This window comes from Pan troglodytes, chromosome 1, assembly GCF_028858775.2.
Source record: "Pan troglodytes isolate AG18354 chromosome 1, NHGRI_mPanTro3-v2.0_pri, whole genome shotgun sequence".
Classification (NCBI taxonomy): Eukaryota; Metazoa; Chordata; class Mammalia; order Primates; family Hominidae; genus Pan; species Pan troglodytes.
Window position 1 is genome coordinate 178944883 of NC_072398.2, and position 26230 is coordinate 178971112.

The window sequence follows — 26230 nt, forward strand, 5'->3', positions numbered from 1 at the left end:
TGGCGTGGTCTCGGCTCACTGCAAGCTCCCCATCCTGGGTTCACTCCATTCTCCTGCCTCAGCCTCCCGAGTAGCTGGGACTACAGGTGCCCGCCACCACGCCCGGCTAATTTTTTTTTTAATTTTTAGTAGAGACGGGGTTTCACCGTGTTAGCCAGGATGGTCTCGATCTCCTGACCTCGTGATCCACCCGCCTCGGCCTCCCAAAGTGCTGGGATTACAGGTGTGAGCCACCGCACCCGGCCGGTTAAATTTAACTTATGGCAGTGAAAGCGTAAACTTTGGTTACCATCACAGATGGAATTGGCTGGGTGCAGTGGCTCACGCCTGTAATCCCAGCACTTTGGGAGGCCAAGGTGGGCAGATTATTTGAGGTCAGGAGTTTGAAACCAGCCTGGCCAACATAGCAAAACACTGTCTCTACTAAAAATACAAAAAAAAAAAAAAATTATCCGGGTGTGGTGGTGGGCGCCTGTAATCCCAGCTACTCTGGAGACTGAGGCAGAAATTTCTTGAGCCCAGAAGGCAGAGGTTGCAGTGAGCAGAGATCACACCACTGCACTCTAGCCTGGGTGACAGAGTGAGATTCTGTCTTAAAAAACAAAAAAACAAATGGAATCATCAGGCAGAGGTGCATCTAGGTGGTAACATCACAAGTAGTTGTTGTTATTTATTAAGTATCTTCTGGAATAACATTAATCTTTGGTCTCATATTTGAGAAAAATAGTGTCATCAAAATACAATAAACTGACATACAATTTTTTTTTTTTGAGACGGATGCTCACTCTGTCAACCCAGGCTGGAGTGCAATGGCACAATCTTGGCTCACCGTAACCTCCGTCTCCTGGGTTCAAGTGATTCTTTTGCCTTAGCCTCCCGAGTAGCTGGGATTACAGGCATGTGCCACCACAGCTAGCTAATTTTTGTATTTTTAGTAGAGATAGGGTTTCACCATGTTGGCCAGGCTGCTCTTGAACTCCTGACCTCAGATGATCCGCCTGCCTAGGCCTCTCAAAGTGCTGAGATTACAGGCGTGAGCCACTGCACCCGGCTGACTAATACATTTTAAACAATTTTTGAACCAGTTTTAATAAGAAATCTAACCCATGTAAAGCTACTGCTAAAGCCTTTTGGCTGAGGTAGTAACTAATGAGGCTCTGTAAAATATACAGGTGCATTAGGGTAAAAAAGTCTACCTCTATTGAGCCATGAGTCCAAAATCTTAAATAATAAAAAAAAGTCTGGCCAGGCGCGGTGGTTCACACCTGTAATCCCAGCACTTTGGGAGGCCGAGGCAGGCGGATCACGAGGTCAGGAGTTTGGGACCAGCCTGGCCAGCATGGTGAAACCCCGTCTCTACTAAAAACACAAAAATCAGCTGGGCGTGGTGGCACGCACCTGTAGTCCCAGCTACTTGGGAGGCTGAGGCAGGAGAACCGTCTGAACCCGGGAGGCAGAGGTTGCAGTGAGCCAAAATCGTGCCATTGCATTCCAGTTAGGGTGACAGAGCGAGACTCCATCTCAAAAAAAAAAAAAAAGTCTATCTCATCTGAAGAAATGTTGGGGTTTATTTCTACATTATTAGAGACATATTTTATATTAATATTCAAGAACACTTACATAATTTTGTCATATACGCAAATATCTTGAGCTTGAAAAGTATGATGAAAATCCTTAACTGTCTACTAAAATTATTTTTTTGACCATCATTTAATTTCATACAAAAATCAAAGTGCCACAGTCCTTCAAAGACATCAGAGTGACAATATCAAAGATTTTTCTAAGCTGATATTTTACATCTGAAAGGTCCAGACAATTATTTGTGCATGTACCCACACAATTTAACAACTTGCAAAGTGATCATACCTCTTCAATACCAGCTATATTATTCACAGCCAGTTTTTTTAGAGAACTCTGAAGCTTTTTGTCATCAGCTGTGGCTGTTCTATGTACTACCTTCTTCTTTCTGCGAGCTGTACCCTGAAAAATAACCAAACAGAAGCAGAAGTGTTAGCATGCCTGGCATCTGGCAACTGCAATCACATCTTACGTATCACAATAATCTAAAACCCACATTAAAAAATGGACAAAATAATAATGATTAATGTTATAAGACTTCTCAGAGGTTGTGATTGTCAGCCTAACGCAGATTTTTAAAGGTTGGTTCTAGCCAGTTCCTTTTTTTTCCTTACCAGCTTTCTCAGGTTGAATTATTCTTATCTAATATCCAGCCTTTGTCATTTCAACACAAGATACTGTTTGCTAATAAAACATAATTTATAACTTCAAGACAATTTAAATACTTTATAACAATTTTAAAACATTATCTTTTCTTATAGTAACTATCACCCCCTGCCAGTAGTCTAAAGATATTCTGAAATTTGGGGAATTAGGACATAACTGAAAATTAATGTCTACATTACAGTAGGAGGAAAAAAATCAATAAATACATAAACAAATCAGATAATTTCAAATGGGATTAAGTACTATTAAGAAAAAAGCAAAACTAGAGCACAGCAAGAATGACTAAGTAGGGGCAAAGCACTACTTTATTAGAAGGTCCAGGAAAGCCCCCTCTGAAGAGGTAACATATGAGTTGAGACCCACAACTAGGGCAAGAATCATCAAAGCAGAATGAAACAAGGTTGAACTTGTCCTTTCTAGAAGAGAGAAAATGGGCCAGTATGGCTAGAGCAGAGTGAATAATGGGAACGGAAGAGGAATATGAAATCAGAAAGATAGGCAAGGACCAGATTATGTAGCCTAGAATGCCATGGGCAGGAGCTAGATTTTATTCTGATTGCAATGGGAAGCCATTGAAAGGTTTTAAGCATGGGAGTGACTTGATCTGATTACTTATGACTGAAGTTGCTATGTAGAAAATGGATTATAAAGAGACCAGTCAGGAGGCTCCTGTAGCCGTCCTGGCCAGAGATGAGGGATATGGCAGTGAAGATGGTGAGGGGTCAGATTCTCACAAGAGACCACATGACTTTGCTGATGGATTACACGTGGGATATGAGAAAAAGAGGACATTTGGATGACGCTTAGAATCTTGGCCTGAGCAAACAGGTTGAAAATTATACTAGTTACTGAGAAAGAAAAAGTTCATTTCTAAATTGATACTGTGAAACTCTAAATACATTTTTCCATTGAAATACTATTTAAAATAATGGATTCCTGGATCAGTTTATTAAGTCTTGAGGGTTAAATCTTTCTAAAACTGGTAGGAGTAAGGAGAAAGGAATAGTGGTTTCAATCTCTGGGTAGCTCCTATAGTAGTACTCAGGGAATCAGCCTTATAGAGGGAAGGTAGGGGCTTCAGTCTCAGCAATTCCGGTGGGAGTGGAGGAGAGATCTGACAGCAGAGGATGCCTTGAAATCTAGTTGCTGAAGGACTGACTATTTACATAGGCACTCACTTGTGAAGCATTCCTGACTCAGGGATAGCTCAACTGCTTGGTGCTTGTTCAACTCGAATGATCCTCAGGCACCTCAAATTCAGTATGTCTTAAAGCTTATCAGTCCACCAATCTATTCTTATTTCCTAACTTTTGTAGCTGGTGGTACCACCATATACTCAAGTCTCTAAAATCATGAATCTGAGGGTTATCCTAGATTCTTCTGCATGCCCTTTACCCCCCATATCCCATCAGTCACTAAATCGTGTCAATTCCAACTCCTAAATTTGTATCCCATATAATAGAGGTCCCCAACCCCCAGGCCACTGACCAGTACCAGTCTGTGACCTGTTAGGAACATGGCAGCACAGCAGAAGGTGGGGTAGGGGGCATGAGTGAGCATTACTGCTTGGGCTCCACAGCCAGTCACATCAGCGGCAGCATTAGATTCTCATAGGAGGGCGAACCCTGTTGTGAACTGCGTATGCAAGGAAACTAGGTTGCGCACTCCTTATGAGAATCTAACTAATGCCTGATGATCTAAGGTGGAACAGTTTTATCCCAAAACCATCATCCTCCCATCTGTGGAAAAACTGTCTTCCATGAAACCAGTCCCTGGTGCCAAAAAGATTGCGGACTGCTGCCTTAGACTATAGCAATAGCGTCTCAATTGTTCGCCTATAGGCCAAACTTCCATTTTGTTCCATTTTCCACAACGCCAGCAGCTACCTTTCTAAAATGGCAGTCATTTCCTTCTTAAAATCCTTTAATAGTTGCCCACTGCCTATAGGATAAAACTCCAAGCTCCTTAGTATGGCATATAAAAGTATAATGGAATCCCAAACTACCTGGTCATTTCATTTCCTGCCATTCTCTATCCATTACGTACACTAAAGAACAGCGGTACCGGCCGAGCGCGGTGGCTCACGCCTGTAATCCTAACACTTTGGGAGGCTGAGGCGGGCAGATCATGAGGTCAGGAGTTTGAGACCAGCCTGACAAACATGGTGAAACCAAGTCTCTACTAAAAATACAAAAATTAGCCAGGCGTGGTGGCGCGTGCCTGTAATCCCAGCTACTCAGGAGGCTGAGGCAGGAGAATCGCTTGAACCCAGGAGGTGGAGGTTGCAGTGAGCCGAGATCACGCCACTGCACTCCAGCCTGGGTGACAGAGTGAGACTCCGTCTCAAAAAAAAAAAAAAAAAAAAAAAAAAGGCCGAGGCAGGCGATCACGAGGTCAGGAGATCAAGCAAGATCATCCTGGCTAACATGGTGAAACTCTGTGTCTACTGAAAAAAATACAAAAAATTAGCCGGGCGTGCTGGTGGGTGCCTATAGTCCCAGATACTCGGGAGGCTGAGGCAGAATGACATGAACCTGGGAGGCGGAGCTTGCAGTGAGCTGAGATTGCGCCACTGCACTACAGCCTGGGCGACAGAGAGAGACTCCATCTCAAAAAAAAAAAAAAAGAGGCCGGGCACGGTGGCTCACGCCTGTAATCCCAGCACTTCGGGAGGCCGAGATGGGCAGATCACCTGAGGTCTGGAGTTCAAGAGCATCCTGACCAACATGAAGAAACTCCATCTCTACTAAAAATACAAAAATTCAGCTGGGCATGGTGGCATATGCCTGTAATCCCAGCTACTCAGGAGACTGAGGCAGGAGAATTGCCTGAATCCAGGAGGCGGAGGTTGCAGTGAGCTGAGATCGTGCCATTGAACTCCAGCCTGGGCAACAAGACCGAAACTCCGTCTCAAAAAAAAAAAAAAAAAAGAATAGCTGTACCAAATTAAAGCAAGCCATTCCATTAAGTACTGTGTTATCTTAGCACCATATGTGCCTTTGCAAGTATGGAAATGACAACCCTTTTTACTCTATCTCATGAACCCTCTTACCTATTTCTTTTTTTTTTTTTTTTTTTTTGAGACGGAGTCTTGCTCTGTTGCCCAGGCTGGAGTGCAGTGGTGCGATCTTGGCTCACCGCAACTTCCACCTCCCGGGTTCAAGTGATTCTCCTGCCTCAGCCTCCCAGGTAGCTGGGACTACAGGTATGCACCACCACACCAGGCTAATTTTTGTACTTTTAGTGGAGACAGGGTTTCACCATGTTGGCTAGGCTGGTCTTGAACTCCTGACCTCAACTGATCCACCCACCTCAGCCTCCCGAAGTGCTGGGATTACAGGCGTGAGCCACCACCCATTACCTTTCTGCCAGCCATTACCTTTTCGCCTAGTGATAAATTGTTTATCCTTTAAACAAGAGCTCAGTGATAACTTCCTTGTCTCCACTAGGCAAGAGCACCTTGTACTTCATTATAACACTCACTATTCTGCGTTATAATTGTGAGCATCTCTCTCCCAAGCAGAGCTGTGATCTTGTTTATCTTCTATGTGCTGGCACACAGTAGGTGCTCAATATACAACAGCTAAATAGAATGTACCAACCACAGTTTTAAAATACACAATGGCGATGTGGTACATCAAGCTCTTCTAGGTATATTCTATGGTTCTTGAATATCCCTAGTTTCTGCATTGGCACATCACATCACACTTGATGCTACAATGTGACTACTGTGGTTACATGAGTGTGTTAATCTAACTCCAGACTCATATAACTGTATCACTGTGGGAGAAGGAGAAAGTACTGGCTCTTCTTCCCTTCCCTTCCCTTGTGCTCATCCCCAGGAACTGTGGTTATCATCAGTGTAAATGACATAGTGGGACCCACTACAAAAAGTAGTGTCCTACCTACCACTTCAGGTCTGAGGTAAGTACTATTCTTTCTTTCGCTTTTGCAAAGATTGTGTTGGGCAGAGATATGGGTAGAATATTCTCCTTGAGCCTGGTGCCACAGCTAAAGAGAATCAAAGACTTCAGTTGCTCACAACTAGTTCTTCCTTAGGCTTTAAAAAGTACAGGGAATAAGAAAGCTGATATTCATATTCACCAACATGGAAGAACAGGTAAGAATTTGTGAGGAAAACCTGGCAATGAATAAAATATATAATCAACTCAAGCATCTCCAGCTAAACCTCTGTACAAGTAGGTAACATCCAGTCAAGACAAAGTAACCCTAACATCTGGTATGCCCTGCAAGTGAGTCTAACCATAATAATAGCTATCATTTATTAAGCATCTACTCTGTGCTAGACATCACATTAGGTGTTTTATAAATATTACCCTAATCTTTAAACACCTTATGTAGGATTATTTCTATTTTGCAGATAAGAAAGTGGAAGCTTAACAAGGTTGGATAACTTGTTCACATCATATAACTAGCAGATGGTAAGAGTTAGGATTCAAACAAATGTGGCTATTTCCATTGCATCATCAGAGAGAAAAGTGTTCTAGTTACCTATTTTAGATCTAGACAAGTTATTTTCAAATTGGAATGTGGTTTGATCTTGATTATTGAAAAGATTTTAGATTTTCAATGACCACAAATCCGAAATAATAACACTATCTGGTAATCATACATTCTCCTATCAATTTTTCTTATGCCACACTCACCTTGCCCCCTATCCGGACCTGAGCCTGAAGTTTGGCTAACTTTTCTTGATTCATGCTGTTGGTAAATCTAGGGGGGGAAAAATAGATTTGTTAAAGTCACTCTTTTGCCGAAATTAACAAACTGTTTATCCAACAGTACCTTCTGGTTCACTGAGCTTGTAGTATGCATCAACACCATGACCATATTAATACTGTCTATATTCTTAATAAACATTAATAACTTGTTCTAGCTTCATAAACCAGATATTTTTAAAAATCAAAATTAAATTACCATGAGGGAATCAAATATACAAACAGAAAATAGAATGGGATTCAAAGTCACCTATTCAAAGATCCCTCCTTAAAACATGATTCAATCCTTTGGCATTCAGTTAAGCCTAACCAATTATGAAATCTCTGTAGGCAAGCCAGCTTTTTTCCCCCAAAGATTTTTACAGCAGAGAGCTGTTACCAAATGTTATTAGCAAAATCTTCAAGTAGATTTTTTTCCTCCCAAATCACATTCTGTATTTCTTATAAACCATAAAGATGACAAAAGGAAAAAAAAGCTGAACAAAGAAGAAATTCAACAAAAGGCTGTCTAGCTGTCAAGATATCAAGTAGTCATGTCCTCTATTCAAGGTCAGATGGTATGTTAATAATGGGGAAAGAGAACCAGGTTTTCAGACATTTGGTGCTTCTGCAGCACTCTCCAGAGTTCATTCAATACCCTGCACTGATATAGTATGTTATACTTGTCAAGACATTCTTGCATACAGGGTAAAATGCTTCATTGCACAATTTAACAAAAACATATCTTTGCTACAGTAATAAATGTGGGGCGGGGGGGGGGGCGGAGAGGAGACTCCTAAAACAAGCTTTTTAAAGTTAATCTTGATTTTGAAGATTCTAAAATTATAGTCATGAATCTAGTCTGGTCAGTGATAATCCCACTAAGAAAAAAACATTCTTAAGTTTATAATGGGTCATCACATTCCACATTACATAAACAAAGAAAAGCCAAATTCAGGCCCGGCACGGTGGCTCACGCCTGTAATCCCAGCACTTTGGGAGGCCGAGGCGGGTGGATCACCTGAGGTCGGGAGTTCGAGGCCAGCCTGACCAACATGGAGAAACCTGTCTTTACTAAAAATACAAAATTAGCCGGGTGTGGTGGCACATGCCTGTAATCCCAGCTACTCAGAAGGCTGAGGCAGGAGAATCGCCCGAACCCGGGAGGCGGAGGTTGCAGTGAGCCGAGATCATGCCATTGCACTCCAGCCTGAGCAACAAGAGCGAAACTCAGTCTCAAAAAAAAAAAAAAAAGCCAAATTAAAAGTCTTGTTTTACTTGTTCTGCAGATCAACAAATCATTACTGAGATGTGAGGAAGGGAATAAGGGACTAGGTTGTTATCAAACCTTCTTTGGCCAATTCTCTAAACCCTGTATAGTCATCATTCACATGAAAAAAATACTGTTTGCTTCATTTGAGAGATTAAAAAAAGCAGCATCAAAGACTATATAATTACTAACCATTTTGTACTTTGACACTGTCCTTAGGCAATAACCTATATATCTATCTCTTCTTTAAGGCTAATGTCCAGATCCCAAATAATATTTAGAATTTATGATTCTTCACTCTGCTCAGCGCTGTATCACAATGCTGAAGCAGCTAAAAACACTTTTATAGGAGGAAGTGTGTTTAGAGTCCAAAACAAGAAGCCTTAAATGTGTGCCAATCTTAGCTCTGCCATAGACTTGAATTTGATGACTTAAATCCCAATTCCTATGCTCAAATATCCACAGAAAAGGACCAACATTCACTTTTCTCAAAGGAATGTGGCCATGAGAGTGTAGTGAACTAACAAAGAGCCAAAGGAATTTATTGCAAAAAAAAGGGGCTAAGGAAAAACATTAGACCTAGATACTTGGTAAACCCTTTGGGATTCTTCTGCATTTTGAAGTAACAATTCCCAAGAGAACAGACAGAGGTTGGGATGCCAAGACAAAGTCTTGACTTGTTTGAAATAAAAGCAAGAACAAAATTAACTCTTCAAATCAAGGTATAGATGAAAGAACAGATTCCATTCCAGGTGGTCAGGACAACAGAATTGAGAAATTTTGTTCCTAAGGAGTATCTCAGAGAAAAATGATTTTAGGGAGACTGAGAGCTGAACGCAGTAGGGGAGGAACAAGAGTAGTCTTTTGTTTCTTGGCAAGTTGTGGTGTGTGGAATTCAAGTAGGAAAGAGGACTGGACTCAGTCTATGCGATGTCAAGCTCAGAATCTGGAGTAGACCTCCAAGATCACCTGGTTTAATTCTCTATTCTCAATCAACCTCTACTTTATTGCACCCATCATTCCTATCTGTGATGTCATCTCAACATCTGCTAGCACCAGCAAAGTATAAATTACAAACGAAACAGTTCCCTCCCTCCCATCTTAATAGATTAGGAAATAAGGGCCCAGAAGGGAGAAGTCCCTTCCTAAGCCCAAAAGGGAGAAGTAACTTCCTAAAGCCACATGATTAATGAGTTCTTCCTTGGGGATCCCAGGATCTTTTAGCACTGTTCTCAAGGACTCAAGAAAGGGTGTAAACAGGTTTATATTTATTAAGTGCCTAAGTTAGAAGCATTGTGGTAGGCACTTTCACATACATCATGTTTACACAGAGATAAAAATAATTGCAACCTTGAGTCCTGACTTTTTATTATGTAGGGTTTCTCTAAGACAAGCACAGGCTTTGGAATCAGAAAGACCAAGGTTCTACCAGTTGGGAAAGGTATTTTTCTTCTCTGAACTTGTATTCCTCCTGCATTTGGAAAGGTATAACACCACGTACTTCACAGGGTTGTTTTGAGGGTTAAAACATTATCAACCACAGGGAATGGTTCACAGAAGATACACAGTTACTGGTAACTATTGTTACCACTCCCGAGGGGACAACTATGGTAAACTGCAAGAATGTGGGAACGGAAGTTGAAACCGCCATTCACTAGCTGTGCAACACTGAGCCTGTCGGTCAGCAGGCAGTGGGAGGGGGGTTATAAAGATGGGCAAGGGACGCCGACTTGTAAACAAACATTGCCATTACAAGGTGAAGAGCGCTGCAACTGAGTTCGGTTCCCTGGACTCAAGGGCGGGAAGTGGTAACCTCAGCTTCCTTATCTGTAGACTGGGAGCATCAAATGAGAGGACAACAGAGAGCCTGTATAAAGCTCAAAGCACACAACACTGCTGTTGTGAGCGAGGAGTAATGGAACAGAGGAGGGGCGTCCACCCGCCTCCTGGGACAGGGTCTGGGCGGCAACAGCGCGGGCCCGCTCGCTCCCACAGGGGGCGGTGGTGCTGGGGACCTTCCCACAGGTGCCGACCCCCAGCTGCGCCGCCGGTAACCGACAGGCCAAGCCAGCCGCCTCCGCCCCCGCTCGCCGCACCACGGCGGAAGTGGCAGCCTGAGCGGTTGGCGGGTGTCGGAAGGAGAGGGCGGGGGGAGACCGTGCGCAGCGGCCTATGGCCGTGAAGTGGCGGGACCGCCGGGGGTCTCACCTGAAGCAGGGAGGGTCCTCCAACACCAGCACGCGGCAAGAGAAAGATGGCTGCCTCAGCCGAGACAGAGAAAGACGACGGCGGCGGCGGCGGCGGCGGGAGCAGATCCACGTGATACAGCCGACCCCGCCTCTCCCTCTCCGGGGCAGCCTATCCCGGGAGCGAACATCTGAACTCCAACGCCCCGCCTGCTTTGCGCATCCCTCTTAGTGCTAGTGGCGGCAGGTGCAGGTGGCCGCGCGGCATCCTGGGGCTTGCAGTCTCCCGAGCGTTCTATTGTGTCCCTGCCTACAATTTTAGGGAACCTAATAAAAGGGTGGTCGGTATGTTTTTATTTGGGTGTGTACTTTTGTTAGGTCGCTTTTTCGCTATGCATTAAGTACGGACTTTAGGACTCAACTAGTACCAGGAAGAAAAAGACCGGACATTTTCACCTGTTTGTTATACAGAGAAGGGGAAAAATTGGGAAGAAATCCTCAAGCTACAAGAAAAATAACCAGAAGCTTTACACTTTAGCCTGCAGTGACTTATATCCTGGTGTCCTAAGTCCACCTAAGTCAGTTTTGCAATAAGAGGTCCCAAGTTTGGTTTTCTTGGAGCTTGCATCAGTTGGTTGCATCATCCCTGAGTAGAAGATTTGCGGTTGCAAGGAAAAATAAGGTACAGAGCTTCTCCAGCGGGAAAGTGCATGTCTGCACGGCACGAGCCCACGCACCGCAGAACAGGCTTGCCAGGTCTCCTCAGAGACCCTCGCAGGAACCTAACAATGAAATCCAGTTGTCCAGTCTTGATTTGTGGAGGGGTAAGGAGAATCCGAGGCCAGTGGGCAATCCGCCCACTGTTGGGAGCGACTGACCTCACGAATCAATAATTTGCTTTTGACTAGGAAGTGCAGCGGTTCTTAGGGGGAGGGGCTGGACTGGGTGGCGGACGCGAGGAGCAACGGTTCTCCCGAACCTCTCCGCCGCCCCTACTATCTTGGCCTACATTTTCCCGCTCCGTCCCGGGACCTGGACACCCAGAATCCACAGAAAGCAACTCGCGCTCGAGAACAGCTCTCGTACCCTTCTACGTGATCTGCACCTTTAAACTCACTCCATCCCAAACCGGACCCCGGAGGCACCACCCACATCCGTCTAACATCACTTCCTTCAGAGTTTGAAAAAAAAAAAATCTGGGAAGTAGAGGGGTTGTGCTGAGCGGCGCTCGGCGAACTGTGTGGACCGTCTGCTGGGACTCCGGCCCTGCGTCCGCTCAGCCCCGTGGCCCCGCGCACCTACTGCCATGGAGACGCGGCCTCGTCTCGGGGCCACCTGTTTGCTGGGCTTCAGTTTCCTGCTCCTCGTCATCTCTTCTGATGGACATAATGGGCTTGGAAAGGGTCAGACCGCGTTCTTATCTTCTCTTTACTGATCTTTACTATACTGATCCCAGTATAATCTCTTCTTGCCCTAGCACCGTTCCCCTCCCATTCTAACTCTTAGGCCACTCCAGATTTCTTTTTATCTTCCCCAACCGCTCCTGGAGTTTGAAGATTTCTTGGGGTAGAGAGTAGCGGGTCTGGGGAATGGAGAAGTTGTACCTGAGGCCTCTCTAAATTATTGGGTTGGAGGGAAGGAATGGCCCGTAAATTAAGGAAAGCATGTTAAGAGCCCAGCATAGTGCCTAGCACTTGGGAGGTCCTGAGGAACGGTCACCTTCCCACCTGGGAGAAATAGAGCCGTTGGGGACCTGCATATGCAGAGAACCCTGTTCTGGGTCTGAAGATTTCTCTCCTTACTTCTTCCGCGAAGAGCTAGGTTACTGCCACTTGCTTGCCTTTGGGAAACAGCACCTGCATCCCAGGTAGCTGTATCTAGTGCATAGGAAGAGCCAAGCGAAGGGTAGAAGGTCTGCTGTTTAAGGCTCCCCAACAATTGTCCTTGCTGTGGTTCAGCGAAGTTTTTTTGTAAGTGAGCGATCAGTGGTTATGAATGGAGGTTAGGAGGTGTGGCCCCCTACTCCATCCATTACCTACATCTCCATTCTAAGTTTTAACACCTCTCTCCTCATCAGCCCTTACTTAGTTGAAAGTTGGACTGACAGTCTGTGAACTCAGAGTTTATGCTTTTCTAAGTAGATGAATTGTAGCATGGATCCCAACCCCTCTTCCTTTTTTTTTTTTTTTCACTGACCTTACTGTATGGAATGATTCTGCTGCAATCCTTCTGTTTTTGTTTTCTCTTATCCTCTCTATTTTCACATCTATTGGTGAGTAATAAGATTGGGTGGGCATTCATTTTGCCTGAATGCAATCATTCCTTCATTCCGTAAATAATTTTTGATCACCTCCTATATTTCAGGCACTGTCCTAGGCACTAGGGGTATAGCTGTAAACAGGACAGACAAGGTTCCTACTCTGGTGGAGCTTATATTCATGTCAGAGAGACAGAGTAGACTCATGAACAAATTAATAGGACAGTTTCAACTAGGAACAAGTGCTGGGAAAACAACAAGACTGTGATGGAATAGGAAGTAGAAAGGCTGGGGAGGTTGGTGGAGCTGGCATCACTTGAATTATGAAGGTCAGGAGAAGCTTTTTGGAGAAGGTGATATGTGGGTTTCCATCTCAGTGATGAAACTGCATGACAAATCCTGTTAGGCCAGAATGTTTTAAATACTGACAATCCCATTTTAAAACAGACTACTGTTTTTTTTGTTGTTTTGTTTTGTTTTTTAGACAGAGTCTCGCACTGTTGCTCGGGCTGGAGTCCAGTGGCATGATCTTGGCTCACTGCAACCTCCGCCTCCTGGGTTCAAGCGATTCTCCTGCCTTAGCCTCCTGAGTAGCTGGGATTACAGGTGCCTGCCACCACGTCTGGCTAATTTTTTGTATTTTTAGTAGAGACGGGGTTTCACTATGTTGGCAAGGCTGGTCTCGAACTCCTGACCTCATGATCTGCCCACCTTGGCCTCCCAAAGTGCTGGGATTACAGGCATGAGCCACTGCGCCCAGCCAGCTACTGTATATTTAAAGTAAAGTTGTAAGTACTGAGAGTAACAGAAGAGTAGAGTGTTGGGTACGTGGGTTTAGATCTGAGTTTTTTCTTTGCTGTTTTTTCTGTTTGTTTGTTTGCTTTTGTTTTTGAGACGGAGTCTCACTCTGCCAGGCTGGAGTGGAGTGGTGCAATCTCGGCTCACTGCAACTTCTGCCTCCCGGGTTCAAATGATTCTCCTGCCTCAGCCTCCCGAGTAGCTGGGACTACAGGCATGTGCCACTATGCCCAGCTAATTTTTTTTTTTTTTTTTGTATTTTTTTGTATTTTTAGTAGAGATGGAGTTTCACCATGTTGGCCAGGCTGATCTCAAACTCCTGACCTCAGGTGATCCTCCCTCCTTGGCCTCCCAAAGTATTGGGATTATAGGCGCGAGCCACTGCGCCAGGCCTAGATCTGAGTTTTAATTTGTTCTGCCACTCACTAGCTGAGTAGCCTTGGGCAAGTTTCTTAACTCTCAAAGCCTCAGTTCCTCATCTGCAAAATGGGCATCATAACTACCTCAGACACTCAACAAATAATTTGCTCTGTTCAAGTTACTGTGTTAGGTGTAGGTAATACCTTGGAATCAGGTATTTTGTATTTTTATTCCTTGTTAGATATTAAGCTTTGTGTGGTTGTTCCAGTTACCGTTGTTGTGTAATAAATCACTCCAAAATTTAGTGGGCATGAAGAAATCATTTTATTATGCTCACAATTGTGTGAGTAAGGAATTCAAACAAGGCACACTGGGAAAGGCTTGTCCCTGTTCAACGATGACTGGGGCCTTGGCTAAGCTGGTTACCTCTCCATGTGATCTTTCTGCATGGGCTCCTATGGGTTTCCTCACAGTAGCTTTATGGGAGGCTGGATTCCAAGAGTGCGTGCCATAAGAGAACAAGGTGGAAATGCATGGCATTTTTGTCACCTAGCCTTACAAGGCACATAGCATCACTTCCACTGTACCCTGTAGGGGCAGACTCAAGGGAATGGAATATTAGGACCCCCACCCTCACCCCCAGTGGGAGGTATGTTGAGGTCACATTGTAAGAGGGGCGTATCTGCCACAGTGAACCAGGACTATTTCTGTCTTGTTCATGCTCAGGAATATTTGTTGAAAGAGGAAATGAATGATAAACATGATAATTGTGATTCCTGTCCTTTTTCAGCTTGCAGTCTGGTAAGATACCAAGACAAGTAAGCAGACAGTTACATGGCAGCATGATATGTGCTTTAAGCAGGGAAATACCAGGTAGCTGCAGGAGCACATAGAAGGGCAGCTTAGGGCAGTGGGGCTGGGTTGGGAGGATTCAATCCAAAAACAAAAGGCACTTAATATTGTGTTGGACACTTAGAAAATATTTAATAAATATTAACCAGTATTATTTCCTCCCATGGAAATAATAATAATAATCCCTAAAAGGAATTAATACTATTTCAAACTTTTGTTTTATGTATCTCTTGGGTATGGATTCTTGGGAAGTAGATTATACCCCACTTACCCTACCTTCCAAAAAAGTGCTACCTGAGGCAATGTTTGCTGAAAGTCTTAATGAGATGGATTTCTTCCCAGATGTTTAGCTCTAGCTCTTTCCGGACGATGGCCTGGTGGTTTGCAGAGAGGAAAGACTGAATGATCTCTACTGTTTTCATTAAGAAGAAGCAGCACAGTGATGTGGACCTAGCACTAAATAGAAATTAGAAGGCCCAGGCTGGGCACGGTGGCTCATGCCTGTTATCCCAGCACTTTGGGAGGCTGAGGCAGGTCAATCACCTGAGGTCAGGAGTTCAAGACCAGCCTGGCCAACATGGCGAAACCCCATCTCTACTAAAAAAAATACAAAAATTAGCCAGGCGTGGTGGCACACGCCTGTAATCCTAGCTACTCGGGAGGCTGAGGCAGGAGAATTGCTTGAACCTGGGAGGTGGAGGTTGCAGTGAGCCGAGATAGTGCCACTGCACTCCAGCCTGGGCAACAGAGTGATACTCTGTATCAAAAAAAAAATAAAGAAATTGGGAGGCCTGGATTGTAATTCTGATCAGGCCATTTAGTTCTGGTCCTACGTGACAACCAATTAATCAATGAGAGAGTTGGACTAGAAGTACTTCCTAAGATCTCTTCCAGCTCTAACGTTCTATAGAGTTCCAAAATAATTACATTGTTCTCCATGGACTAAAAATTTGGAATACATCACCCATGGGGAGAAGTAGTGACCAATATTTACTGTACATTTACTATCCTCCAGGTGCTGTTGTGTGCATTTTTCATGTATTGACTAAGCCTCATAATAACCCTATGAGATGGACAATGTTTTTATCATTATTCCCACTTCACAGATGAAAAAACCTCAAATGAGGCAAAGGAGTCCAGTGGACTAGCTGGAATACAAATCCCAGAGCCAGTGCCCTTAACCAGCATACCATTCCAGTCTCTCAGTGCAGAAACTCCTCTAAAGTTTAAAGGAGAAACTAGAAAGCTGTCATTGGGAGTGGTTCTTGTGCTCTTCTGCCTGAAACAAAAATGGATAACTTTGTCAAGTCTCTGGAATAAAAATTTGGCACTAACACATATGAAGTGTGTTTACCTCCCACACAGTGTTCTACTCACATTCACAACAGCCTATGGGATACATGTTTTTGTTAGCCATATTTTGCATTTATGAAAATGGTAAGTGGCTGAACAAGAATTCTAATGCAGGTCTGTTTGACTGAGACAATCAGTATTTAGCCACTATGTTCTATGTCTCAGGTACAGTGTTCCCTGTTTGAGAGGCTTGGCTGCCAGCTCTGATGCTTGACCTTTTGTTATTTAGGTTTCATCAGCTAGGAGGGGGTGGATAATACTTTTCAGATGTCTTTAGCTTACATTCATTAAAACAATTTTTGGATGAAGGGATTGAAAATTCTGATTGAATGCTGTGTTTAGAAATGGTTGCTTTTCTTTTTTAAAAAATTAATGTTATAGGGTAAGTTGCTGATGTGGGAGACTTGACTTTGCAGATAACTGGCATAAATTAAGTGGCTATACAGGTGACACTTTAGGAAATTGGACTGCCTTCAGATGTTCCATGTTGGCACAGGTGGGAGTGTTAGTGGTGCTGGGGAATGGATGTTTTTAGTAACAAGGTAAACATTGTACCTTTTAAACATCTTTTTGAGAGGGAAACAAAAGGCCCAAGTTTTCCAGATCTGAAGTTGGTGTTCCCATTCTGCTTTGGTGAAGCTGCATTCGTTTGTTCATTTAATATTTGCTAGAGAGACAGTAAAGTGTAGTGAATGGTTGTTAACTACAGACCCTGGAACCCAACCACCTAGATTCTAGTCCCAGCTCTGCCACTTACTGGCAACATAACCTTGGGCAAGCTGTTTCAGTTCAGCTTCCTTATTTATAAAGGGATAATTAGAGTTTCTACCTCATAAAGTTGTTGTGAAGATTAAATAAGTTAACACATATAAAAGCATTTAAGTACCTGGCACATAATAAATTTCATGTGTTATTCATTAATATTGTTACTATAATATAATTATTACATAAAATAAGCACTTAGGCTGGGTGCAGTGGCTCATGCCTATAATCCTAGCAGTTTGGGAGGCCAAGGCGGGCGGATTGCTTGAGGTCAGGAGTTCAAAACCAGCATGGGCAACATAGCAAGATCCTATCTCTACCAAAAAAAAAAAAAAATGCAATTGCTTAATAAGTGGTGGTGGTGATTATTACTATTATAAAAAATTCCAATGTAAATTTTAATATGAATTCTCAAGGAAATTTTGTACATGCAGTAGACTATTTTGTTGTTGTTGTTGAGACAGTCTTGCTCTGTTGCCTAGGCTGGAGTGCAGTGACGCAATCTCAGCTCACTGCAACCTTCCCCTCCTGGGTTCAAGCAATTCTCTTGCCTCAGCCTCCCAAGTAGTTGGGATTACAGGCACCTGCCACCATGCCTGGCTAATTTTTGTAGAGTAGAGACGGGGTTTCACTGTGTTGACCAGGCTGGTCTCAAACTCCTGACCTTGTGATCCACCCGCCTCAGCCTCCCAAAGGCTTGAGCCACCGCGCCCAGCCACAGTGGACTATTTTCACGTTACACCTCTAGACTTACTCTAGGGATATTGCAGCAGAACAGCTTGGGAAGTACTGGGGTATTAGAAAAGAATGCTAATTAGGAGTCAGGAGACTTAAATTTTGGTTGTGGTCTACCTTGGAGTGTTGGATAACTTCTTTTCTAGGCCTCAGTAAAATAAGAGGGTTAGACTAAATCTCTAGTGTTGTGACTCTTTAAATTTATTAAAGTTAAATAAAAGTAAAAGTTGAGCTCAGCTGGATTGTCTACATTTCCATTGTTCTGTAGCCACATGTGGCTAGTGACTACCATATTGAACAGCTCATTGCAGTAAGTTCTACTTTACAGTGCTGTTCTAGGTCTCTATTAGTAATAACCTTACGTGATTGTAAGGTTTGACACCTAGCTTCTGAGTGGCCTAGGTACATGGAGAATTTATTTTAATTAATTAATTAATTATTATTATTTTTTTGAGACACTGTCTCACTCTGTCACTCAGGCTGGAGTGCAGTGGCCCGATCTTGGCTCACTGCAACCCCTGCCTCCTGGGTTTAAGCGATTCTCCCACCTCAGCCTCCCAGATAGCTGGGATTATAGGTATGCGCCACCACACCCAGCTAATTTTTAAATTTTTGGTAGAGATGGGGTTGGCCAGGCTGGTCTTGAGCTCCTGAACTCAAGTGATCTGCCTGCCTCAGCCTCCCAAAGTAATGGGATTACAGGCATGAGCCACTGTGCCTGGCTGAGAAATTTTATTTAACCTTATATTAATCTAGCTTCCTTGACTCTATTTTGTTTGGCATTGGACTTCTGTAAGTCCTTCTGTTTTAGGCATGCTTTTTTTTTTTTTTTAAAGAAAAGAAACAGGGTCACCCTCTGTTGCCTGAGCTAGAGTGCAGTGGTGCCATCATAGCTCACTGTATCCTCGAACTCCTGGCCTCAAGCAATCCTCTGACATCAGCCTCCTGAGTAGCTGGGACTATAGGCTCATGCCACTGCATCCAGCTAATTTTTAAATTTTTTTGTAGAGGTGAGGTTTCTCTATGTTGCCCAGACTGGCCTCGAACTTCTAGCCTCAAGTGATCCTCCTGCCTTGGCCTCCCAAAATGCTGGGATTATAGGTGTGAGCCACCACAACTGGCTAGGTATGCTTTTATAAGCATCGTAGAGGTACTTTTTTCTTAAACCAAGTCTGACAATTTTTGTCTTTTCACTTTAATTGGCAAGTTTAGTCCACTTATATTTGTTGTGATTATTGACAGAACAGCTCTTGTTTCTGTTATCCAGTTTCTACTGTTTTTTTCTGTGCTTTTTTTTCTTTTTGCCCTTTCTTTGGGGGTTGAATATTTGCTTGTTCTTATTTTATCTCCTTTATTAGTTTGGAAGTTGGCATTCTAGTTCTTTTCTTTTAGTAGCAACTCTTGAAATTTTACTTGCATACTTAACAAAATCTAACACTATTATACCCCCAGTGGTAAGAGGGACTTTAGAACATTTAATTTCAATCACCCACTCTTCACTTATAAGGAGTTGTCTCATATTTAGTTCTAATTTTAATTTTTTTTTTGAAACTTAGTTATTTATTTTTTAGAGATAGAGTCTCATCCTGTTGCCCAGACTGGCCTCAAACTCCAGGGCTCAAGCAATCCTCCTGACTCAACCTCCAGAGTAGCTGGGACTACAGGTGCACATTGTGCCTGGCTTAGTTCTCTCTCTCTTTCTTTTTTAACTCTACAAATTGGGCATTATAAATTGCTATACAGACAATATTTACATATTTATCTACATGTTTGCTGGTTTATTTGCTCACTATTCTTTGTATCTAGGCCTTCCTCTGGGATCATTTCCTACCTGAAATATGTCCTTCAGCTATCCTTTTTATTTTCTCTGATTCTCTCCTAGGGGACTATTTCATACTTCTTCCTGTCTTTTCAAATCTCCAATACTTCTTCCACAGTCCTTGCTCTCAGTTAGTAATTATGGTCCCTCTTTACCAGAAGACAGAAGGAATCGGAAGAGGCCTTTCAAAAATTTTCACTACTGCATTTACCCACTAGTGTTCATACATGCTCCCTTTCCTGTTGTTACCTGATAAACCATCATTATTCCTAGCAAAGGCTAATCCCTCTACTTGAGTGCTAAATCCCGTCTCCTCTCACCAACTCACCAATATTTTACCAGTGACTCTCCCTTCTAATGTTGTATTACCCCTTTTTCCTATCTTTATTGTATCATTTCTATCAGCTTTCAGTTGTCCCTGGTACAACAAAATTCTTTTCTTTTAGAGACAGAGTCTCACTCTGTTACCCAGGCTGGAGTGCAGTGGCATGATCTTGGCTTACTGCAACCTTCGCCTCCCAAGTTCAAGCAATTCTCATGCTTCAGCTTCCTGAGTAGCTGGAATTACAGGTGCGTGCCACCATACCCGGCTAATATATATATATATATATATATATATTTTTTTTTTTTAGTAGAGATGGGGTTTCACCATGTTGGCCAGGATGGTCTTGATCTCTTGACCTCGTGATCCACCTGCCTTGGCCTCCCAAAGTGCTGGGATTACAGGCATGAGCCACCGCGCCCGGCCTAATTTTTGTATTTTTAGTAGAGATGGGGTTTTACCATGTTAGGTTAGACCAGGCTGGTCTCGAACTCCTGACCTCAAGTGATCTGCATGCCTTGGCCTCCAAAAGTGCTGGGATTACAGGTGTGAGCCACCACACCCAGTCAAAAATTTTTTGAAAGAGTTGTATGTATTTGATCTAATTTTTCTCCTTGGACTGTCTTGGTCATGCTCTAATCATGCTTTCATCCTCACTGTAAATGGCAGCTCCATCCTTCTACTTGTCCAGGCCAAAAACCTTAGAGTGATCCTTGACTTCTCTTTTTGCTCTCATATCCCATATCCATAGCAAAATCCTGCTAACTTTGCCTTTGAAATATATCCAGAACCTATTGGTATCTTACCCTTCTACCACCCCAGCTGGTCCAGTCCACTATCATCTCTTGCCTGGATTATTGTAGTAGCCCCTTTATTAGTCTCCTTGCTTTTGCCTTGCTCCCCTGTATTAGTTTGCTAAGGCTACAGTAAGAAAGTACCACAAACTGTGTCTTTTTTTTTTTTTTTTCGAGACAGAATCTTGCTCTGTCACCCAGGCTGGAGTGCAGTGGGGCAATCACAGCTCACTACAGGCTCAATCGATCCTCCTGCCCCTGCCTCCCAAGTAGCTAGGACTATAGGCATGCACCACCACACCTGGCTAATTTTTCTATTTTTTATAGAGATGGGGTCTCACTATGTTGCCCAGGCTAGTCTCAAACTCCTGGGCTCAAATGATCCTCTCACCTCGGCCTCCCAGAGTGCTGGGATTACAGGCATGAGCCACCATCCACAGCCCAAACTGTGTCTTAACAGAAATTTATTGTCTCACAGTTCTGGAGGCTAGGAGTCCAAAATCACAGTGTCAGCAGGATTGTTTTTTCTGAGGGCTGTGAGGGAAGGATGGAAAAATCACTCAGCTTATCTAAAAATGTCTATTTTGCTCTTACTTTTGAAAGATAGTTTGTTACAATTGACGAACCAATATTGATACATTATTATTAACCAAAGTCCCTAGTTTACATTCGGGTTCATTCTTGGTGTTGTACATTCTATGTGTTTTGACAAATGTATAATAACATACGTATTCGTTTGCTAGGACTGCCATAACAAATACACAGACTAACCGGCTTAAACAACAGAAGTTTATTTTCTTACAGTTCTGGAGGCTAGAAGTCCAATACGAAGGCCTTGGTAGGGTTGGTTTCTTCTTGTGGATGGCTGTCTTCTATGTCTTCACATGATCTTCCCTTTAAGTTTGTCTGTGTCCTAATCTCCTCTTCTCATAAGGATAAGGGCCCACCCCAATGACCTCATTTTACCTCAGCTACCTCTTTAAAGACTTTAAGATATGAACTTTGGAGTGGGGTGGGGGACACAATTGAGGCCATAACAGTATGTATCCACCATTACAGTTTCATATAGAATAGTTTCACTGTTACAAAAATATCCTGAGCTCCACTTATTCATCTCTCTCCCCCAGAATCCCTGTTAACCACTGATCTGTTACTATCTCCATAATTTTGCTTTTTCCAATGTCATGTAATTGGAATTATGTAGTATATAGCCTTTTCAAATTGCTCTTTCCACTTAGTATATGTTTAAGGTTCTTCAATGTCTTCTCGTGGCTTGATTACTCCTTTCCTTTTATCACTGCATATTCATTCACTTTGTATTTCAACAAAACTGTATTTTTAATTTCTAGAAGTTCTGTTTGATGACTTCACAGATTTGACTTTTTTTTTTTTTTTTTTTGAGACAGAGTCTTGCTCTGTCACCCAGGCTGGAGTGTGGTGGTGTGATCTCAACTCACTGTAAACTCTGCCTGCCAGGTTCAAGCAATTCTCCTACTTCAGCCTCCCAAGTAGCTGGGACTATTGGCTTGCACCATGGCACCTGGCTAACTTTTTTGTATTGTAGTAGAGACAGGGTTTCACCATGTTGCCCAGGATGGTCTCGAACTCCTGAGCTCGGGCAATCCATCCACGTCGGCCTCCCAAAGTGCTAGGATTACAGACATGAGCCACCACACCTGGCCAGATTTGACTATTTATTTTGCATGCTGCATGCCTGTTTTTGTGATTCCATGTGTTATTTCTTTAAACATTTCATGCATAGCTATTACTGTATTTTGTGGCTGATAATTCTAATATCTGAATTCCTCAGGGATCAAAATCTGTTTGTTGCTTGTGTTCTTGTGGCGACTTCTTTTCTCACATTTTTGGTGATCCATGATTGTGAGCTCATAATGGTTGTTCTTCTTCATTGGCTATCCTGGAAGCCTAAAGTGGAGAATCTTTTCCTCCAGAAAGTTTTGGCATTTGATTCATCTGAAAACCAGGGGGTACCACTCACGTGGAATCACTTTAGTCTCTTTTGAGGGTTGTGTTAATGTGGGAGTTTCAGATTCATCTCCATTTTGCCACATCATAATGGACGCTTGCATTCAGGGCAGCCTCACTTGCTTGTTGCTCATAGGTTTTAGCTTGCTTTGTGTTTATGGAGGGTTCTGTCATTACTGAGTCTAGTGAGCACATACTGAAAGTCCATTTTATCTAGGATTTCATTGTTTTGTAGGTGTATATCCCTTCAGACTGTCTAGTTGGGCATCTTGCCAAAGCAGGATTCAGTTGCCTGAGTTTAGATATTGACCAATAGAGTGATGGTAATCATGTTAGACACCTTCCAGTTCTCCTGGGCATCCTCTCAATTTCATTCTCAATCACTCACTCTTCAGAGTCAAATCTTGAGCCTTAGGCAAGTGACAGCATCCCATGCTGTTGGGAATGAAAAGTGAGGATGGTTAGTTTCGATACTGCCTGCATGTGCTCATCTGGATGACCTTTTGTTTCCCTGTGGTAGCACTGATGAAAATTAGATTTGAATTTATTTCTGAGAAAGAAAAATCTGAAAGATGAGTGTAGTAAACCAGAATGGCACACGATTGCAATTTAAATCTCAGCTTGGCCATTTAGCAGTTATGTGACCAGTACAGATGATGTAACTTCTCTGAGCCTCAGAAGTCTCAATCGTATAGAATAACAAAAGCTACTACTTACTGATCATTTATAATATGCTAAGCACTATGCTAAGTTTTTTGCATATATTTCTTATTTAATATTCAGTAACCTTATGAGATATAATTATTTTATGCCTCTTTTAAAGATGAGAAAACAAGCATACAGAGATTAAGTAAAACTGGGTTATTAATAAGGCCAAATTTAAATGAGATAACACATGTGGTATGTCAGGCACATATAAGGTGGTCAGTAAATAGCAGCTAGCATTATGATCACTAATAATTTTTGGATATAAAATTCTTTTTGTGATATGATCTAAATACGATTCATTTGCTCAACAAATATTTTATGGAGCACTTACTGTGGCCATGTGTACTGCTAAATGCTAAGGAAACAGAGAGGAATAAGAAAGATATGGTCCAGAGATGGACACAGAAACATTTACAAGTCAGCCTGGGGAGTGCTGTGATGGGGTAAGAATAGGGTGCTTTGGGAGTCAGGGAAGATATACCAGAAGAAATGCCCTCTAGGCTTATACCTGAACAATGAGTTGGAGGTGAGGGACGGAAGGAATTGCACAGGTAGTAGTGATTGTGAAAGCCTGGAGGGGAGAGAGTGTGTGTTACTCTCATTTAAAGAAGTGAAAGGGCCAGGTGCGGTGGCTCATGCCTGTAATCCCAGCACTTTGGAAGGCTGAGGAGGCTGGCAGATCACCTGAGCTCAGGAGTTCGAGACCAGCCTGGCCAACATGGCGAAACCCTGTCTCTACTAAAAATACAAAAATTACAGTCCGGGCACAGTGGCTCACGCCTGTAATCCCAGCAGCTTGGGAGGCTGAGGCGGGCAGATCACCTGAGGTCAGGAGTTCAAGACCAGCCTGACCAATATGGAGAAACCCTGTCTTTACAAAAAATACAGAATTAGCCAGGCTTGGTGGCACATGCCTGTAATCCCAGCTACTTGGGAGACTGAGGCAGGAGAATCGCTTGAACCCAGGAGGTGGAGGTTGCGGTGAGCCGAGATCATGCCATTGCACTCCAGCCTGGGCAACAAGAGCAAAACTCCATCTCCAAAAAAAAAAAATTAGCCAGTCATGGTGGCAGGCGCCTGTAATTCAAGCTACTCAGGAGGCTGAGGCACAAGAATCGCTTGAACCTGGGAGGTGGAGGTTGCAGTGAGCCGAGATCATACCACTGCATTCTAGCCTGGGTGACAGAGAGACTCTATCTCCAAAAAAAAAAAAAAAAAAAAGTGAAAGTATAGGGTGTATATATAAGATTTTAGGAAAAATGTGGAAAGTGAGGCTGGAGAGGTGGGCAGGTGCCATATTCTGAAAGGCTTTGTAAACCCTACTGCAAGAGTTGGACCTTTATCTTTAGGGCGTTGGAAAGCCTTTGAAAGTTTTTTTGTTTTTGTTTTTTGTTTTTTTCCTGGAGTAACATGATTTAGAAAGACCATTCTGTGCTATTCTACAAAACATGTTCAAGAGTTTCAAAAAATAAAATAGGAAGATTACTCTGGGTGAATTGTGGGAATAATAATAACAATAGCTTTAAATACTTACTTCATTTAATCCTTATACTAACACTTGGAGGTAGGTCTTATTGTCTTGCTTTTACAGATGAAGGAGGAAAATAAGAAAGAAATTGGGACTTGGAGAGCTTACTTCACTCACAAAACTTCACACACATAATAGGAAGTGGAGTCATGGACCTAGGTCTTTCTGAATCTAAAGCTGTATTGCTGAATCACCTTCAATTGGTTATGATTTGTTATGACCTGCTTTATGTTTACTCTGTGGGAAATTCTCATTCATTCTTACAGTATTATTAGCATATTCCGTGATAGTTTACAAAGCATTTAACATCATTTTTAAATTTAGCCTCCTTTGAAACTGTGAATTAGGTGGTGGTGTCTCTATTTTGCAGGTATGAAAACTGAGGCTTGAGGTATGGTCCCATACACCTAGAAGGTGGTGGAGCTGGGACTTGAACACCAAGCTCTTGACAGAAGAAAACCTTCTTAGTGGGTATCTTGTGAACATGCACGCTTCCTTCTTGGGACTGTGCCCTTTGTTCATTGTGTGAATGCTTATAAAGTTCTTTCCTTCTAGGTTTTGGAGATCATATTCATTGGAGGACACTGGAAGATGGGAAGAAAGAAGCAGCTGCCAGGTACAAGACATGGTTTTAGGTCATTTATGGTGGTAAAACACTTTTCAGCTATCAACTTAACGTTAATTTCAGGTGAAGGGCTATACCAAGGCAGAGCAAGAACTGAATAGTTGCCTAATTACAATAACAGCAATAATATTGGCTAACATTTATAGTTGAGCCTTGAACAACATGGGTTTTTTTTCTTTTTGAGATGGAGTCTCGCTCTCTCGCCCAGGCTGGAGTGCAGTGGCACGATCTCGGCTCACTGCAAGCTCCACCTCCTGGGTTCACGCCATTCTCCTGCCTCAGCCTCCCGAGTAGCTGGGACTACAGGCACCCGCCACCACGCCTGGCTAATTTTTTTGTATTTTTAGTAGAGACGGGGTTTCACCGTGTTAGCCAGGATGGTCTCGATCTCCTGATCTCATGATCCGCCCGCCTCGGCCTCCCAAAGTGCTGGGATTACAGGCGTGAGCCACCGCGCCCGGCCTTTTTTTTCTTTTTTGAGACAGAGTCTTGCTCTGTCACCCAGGCTGGAGTGCAGTGGTGCGATCTTCATTCACTGCAACCTCCACCTCCCAGGTTCAAGCAATTCTTGTCAAGCCTCAGCCTCCCACGTAGCTGAGATTACAGGCATATGCCACCATTGCCGGCTAATTTTTGTAGTTTTTAGTAGAGACTGGGTTTCACCATGTTGGCCAGGCTGGTCTTGAGCTCCCAACCTCAGGCGATCCGCCTGCCTTGGCCTCCCAAAGTGCTGGGATTACAGATGTGAGCCACCACGCCCGGCCAAACAACATGGGTTTGAACTGCACAGGTCCACTTATATGTGGATTTTTTTCAGTAATAAATGTATTGGAAACTGTTTTGGATATTTCAAGCAGTTTGAAAAAACTTGCAGATGAACAGCATAGCCTAGAAATATCAAAAAACTTAAAAA

At 43.0% G+C, this 26230-nt stretch overlaps 2 protein-coding genes across 6 annotated transcripts in view; one reads left to right on the forward strand and one right to left on the reverse strand.

Annotated features, from left to right (window-relative positions):
• The window catches only part of BTF3L4 (basic transcription factor 3 like 4), a 32143-nt gene extending 21572 nt beyond the window's left edge, over positions 1 to 10571 (reverse strand). For 2 of the 5 annotated variants that reach the window (XM_009457483.5, XM_016952793.4), the window contains exons 1-3: positions 10441 to 10546; positions 6912 to 6978; positions 1867 to 1980 (exon numbers count right to left, since the gene is read on the reverse strand). In XM_009457483.5, coding sequence (XP_009455758.1) covers positions 1867 to 1980; positions 6912 to 6965 — 168 coding nt within the window. In that variant the 5' untranslated portion in view covers positions 6966 to 6978; positions 10441 to 10546. 5 annotated transcript variants of the gene reach the window in all.
• Positions 10572 to 10618: 47 nt separating this feature from the next.
• TXNDC12 (thioredoxin domain containing 12) overlaps positions 10619 to 26230 on the forward strand; it is a 36052-nt gene continuing 20440 nt past the window's right edge. Inside the window, exons 1-2 of the mRNA XM_009457745.3 lie at positions 10619 to 11821; positions 25248 to 25308. Coding sequence (XP_009456020.1) covers positions 11725 to 11821; positions 25248 to 25308 — 158 coding nt within the window. The 5' untranslated portion in view covers positions 10619 to 11724. The remainder of the gene's footprint in view (positions 11822 to 25247; positions 25309 to 26230) is intronic.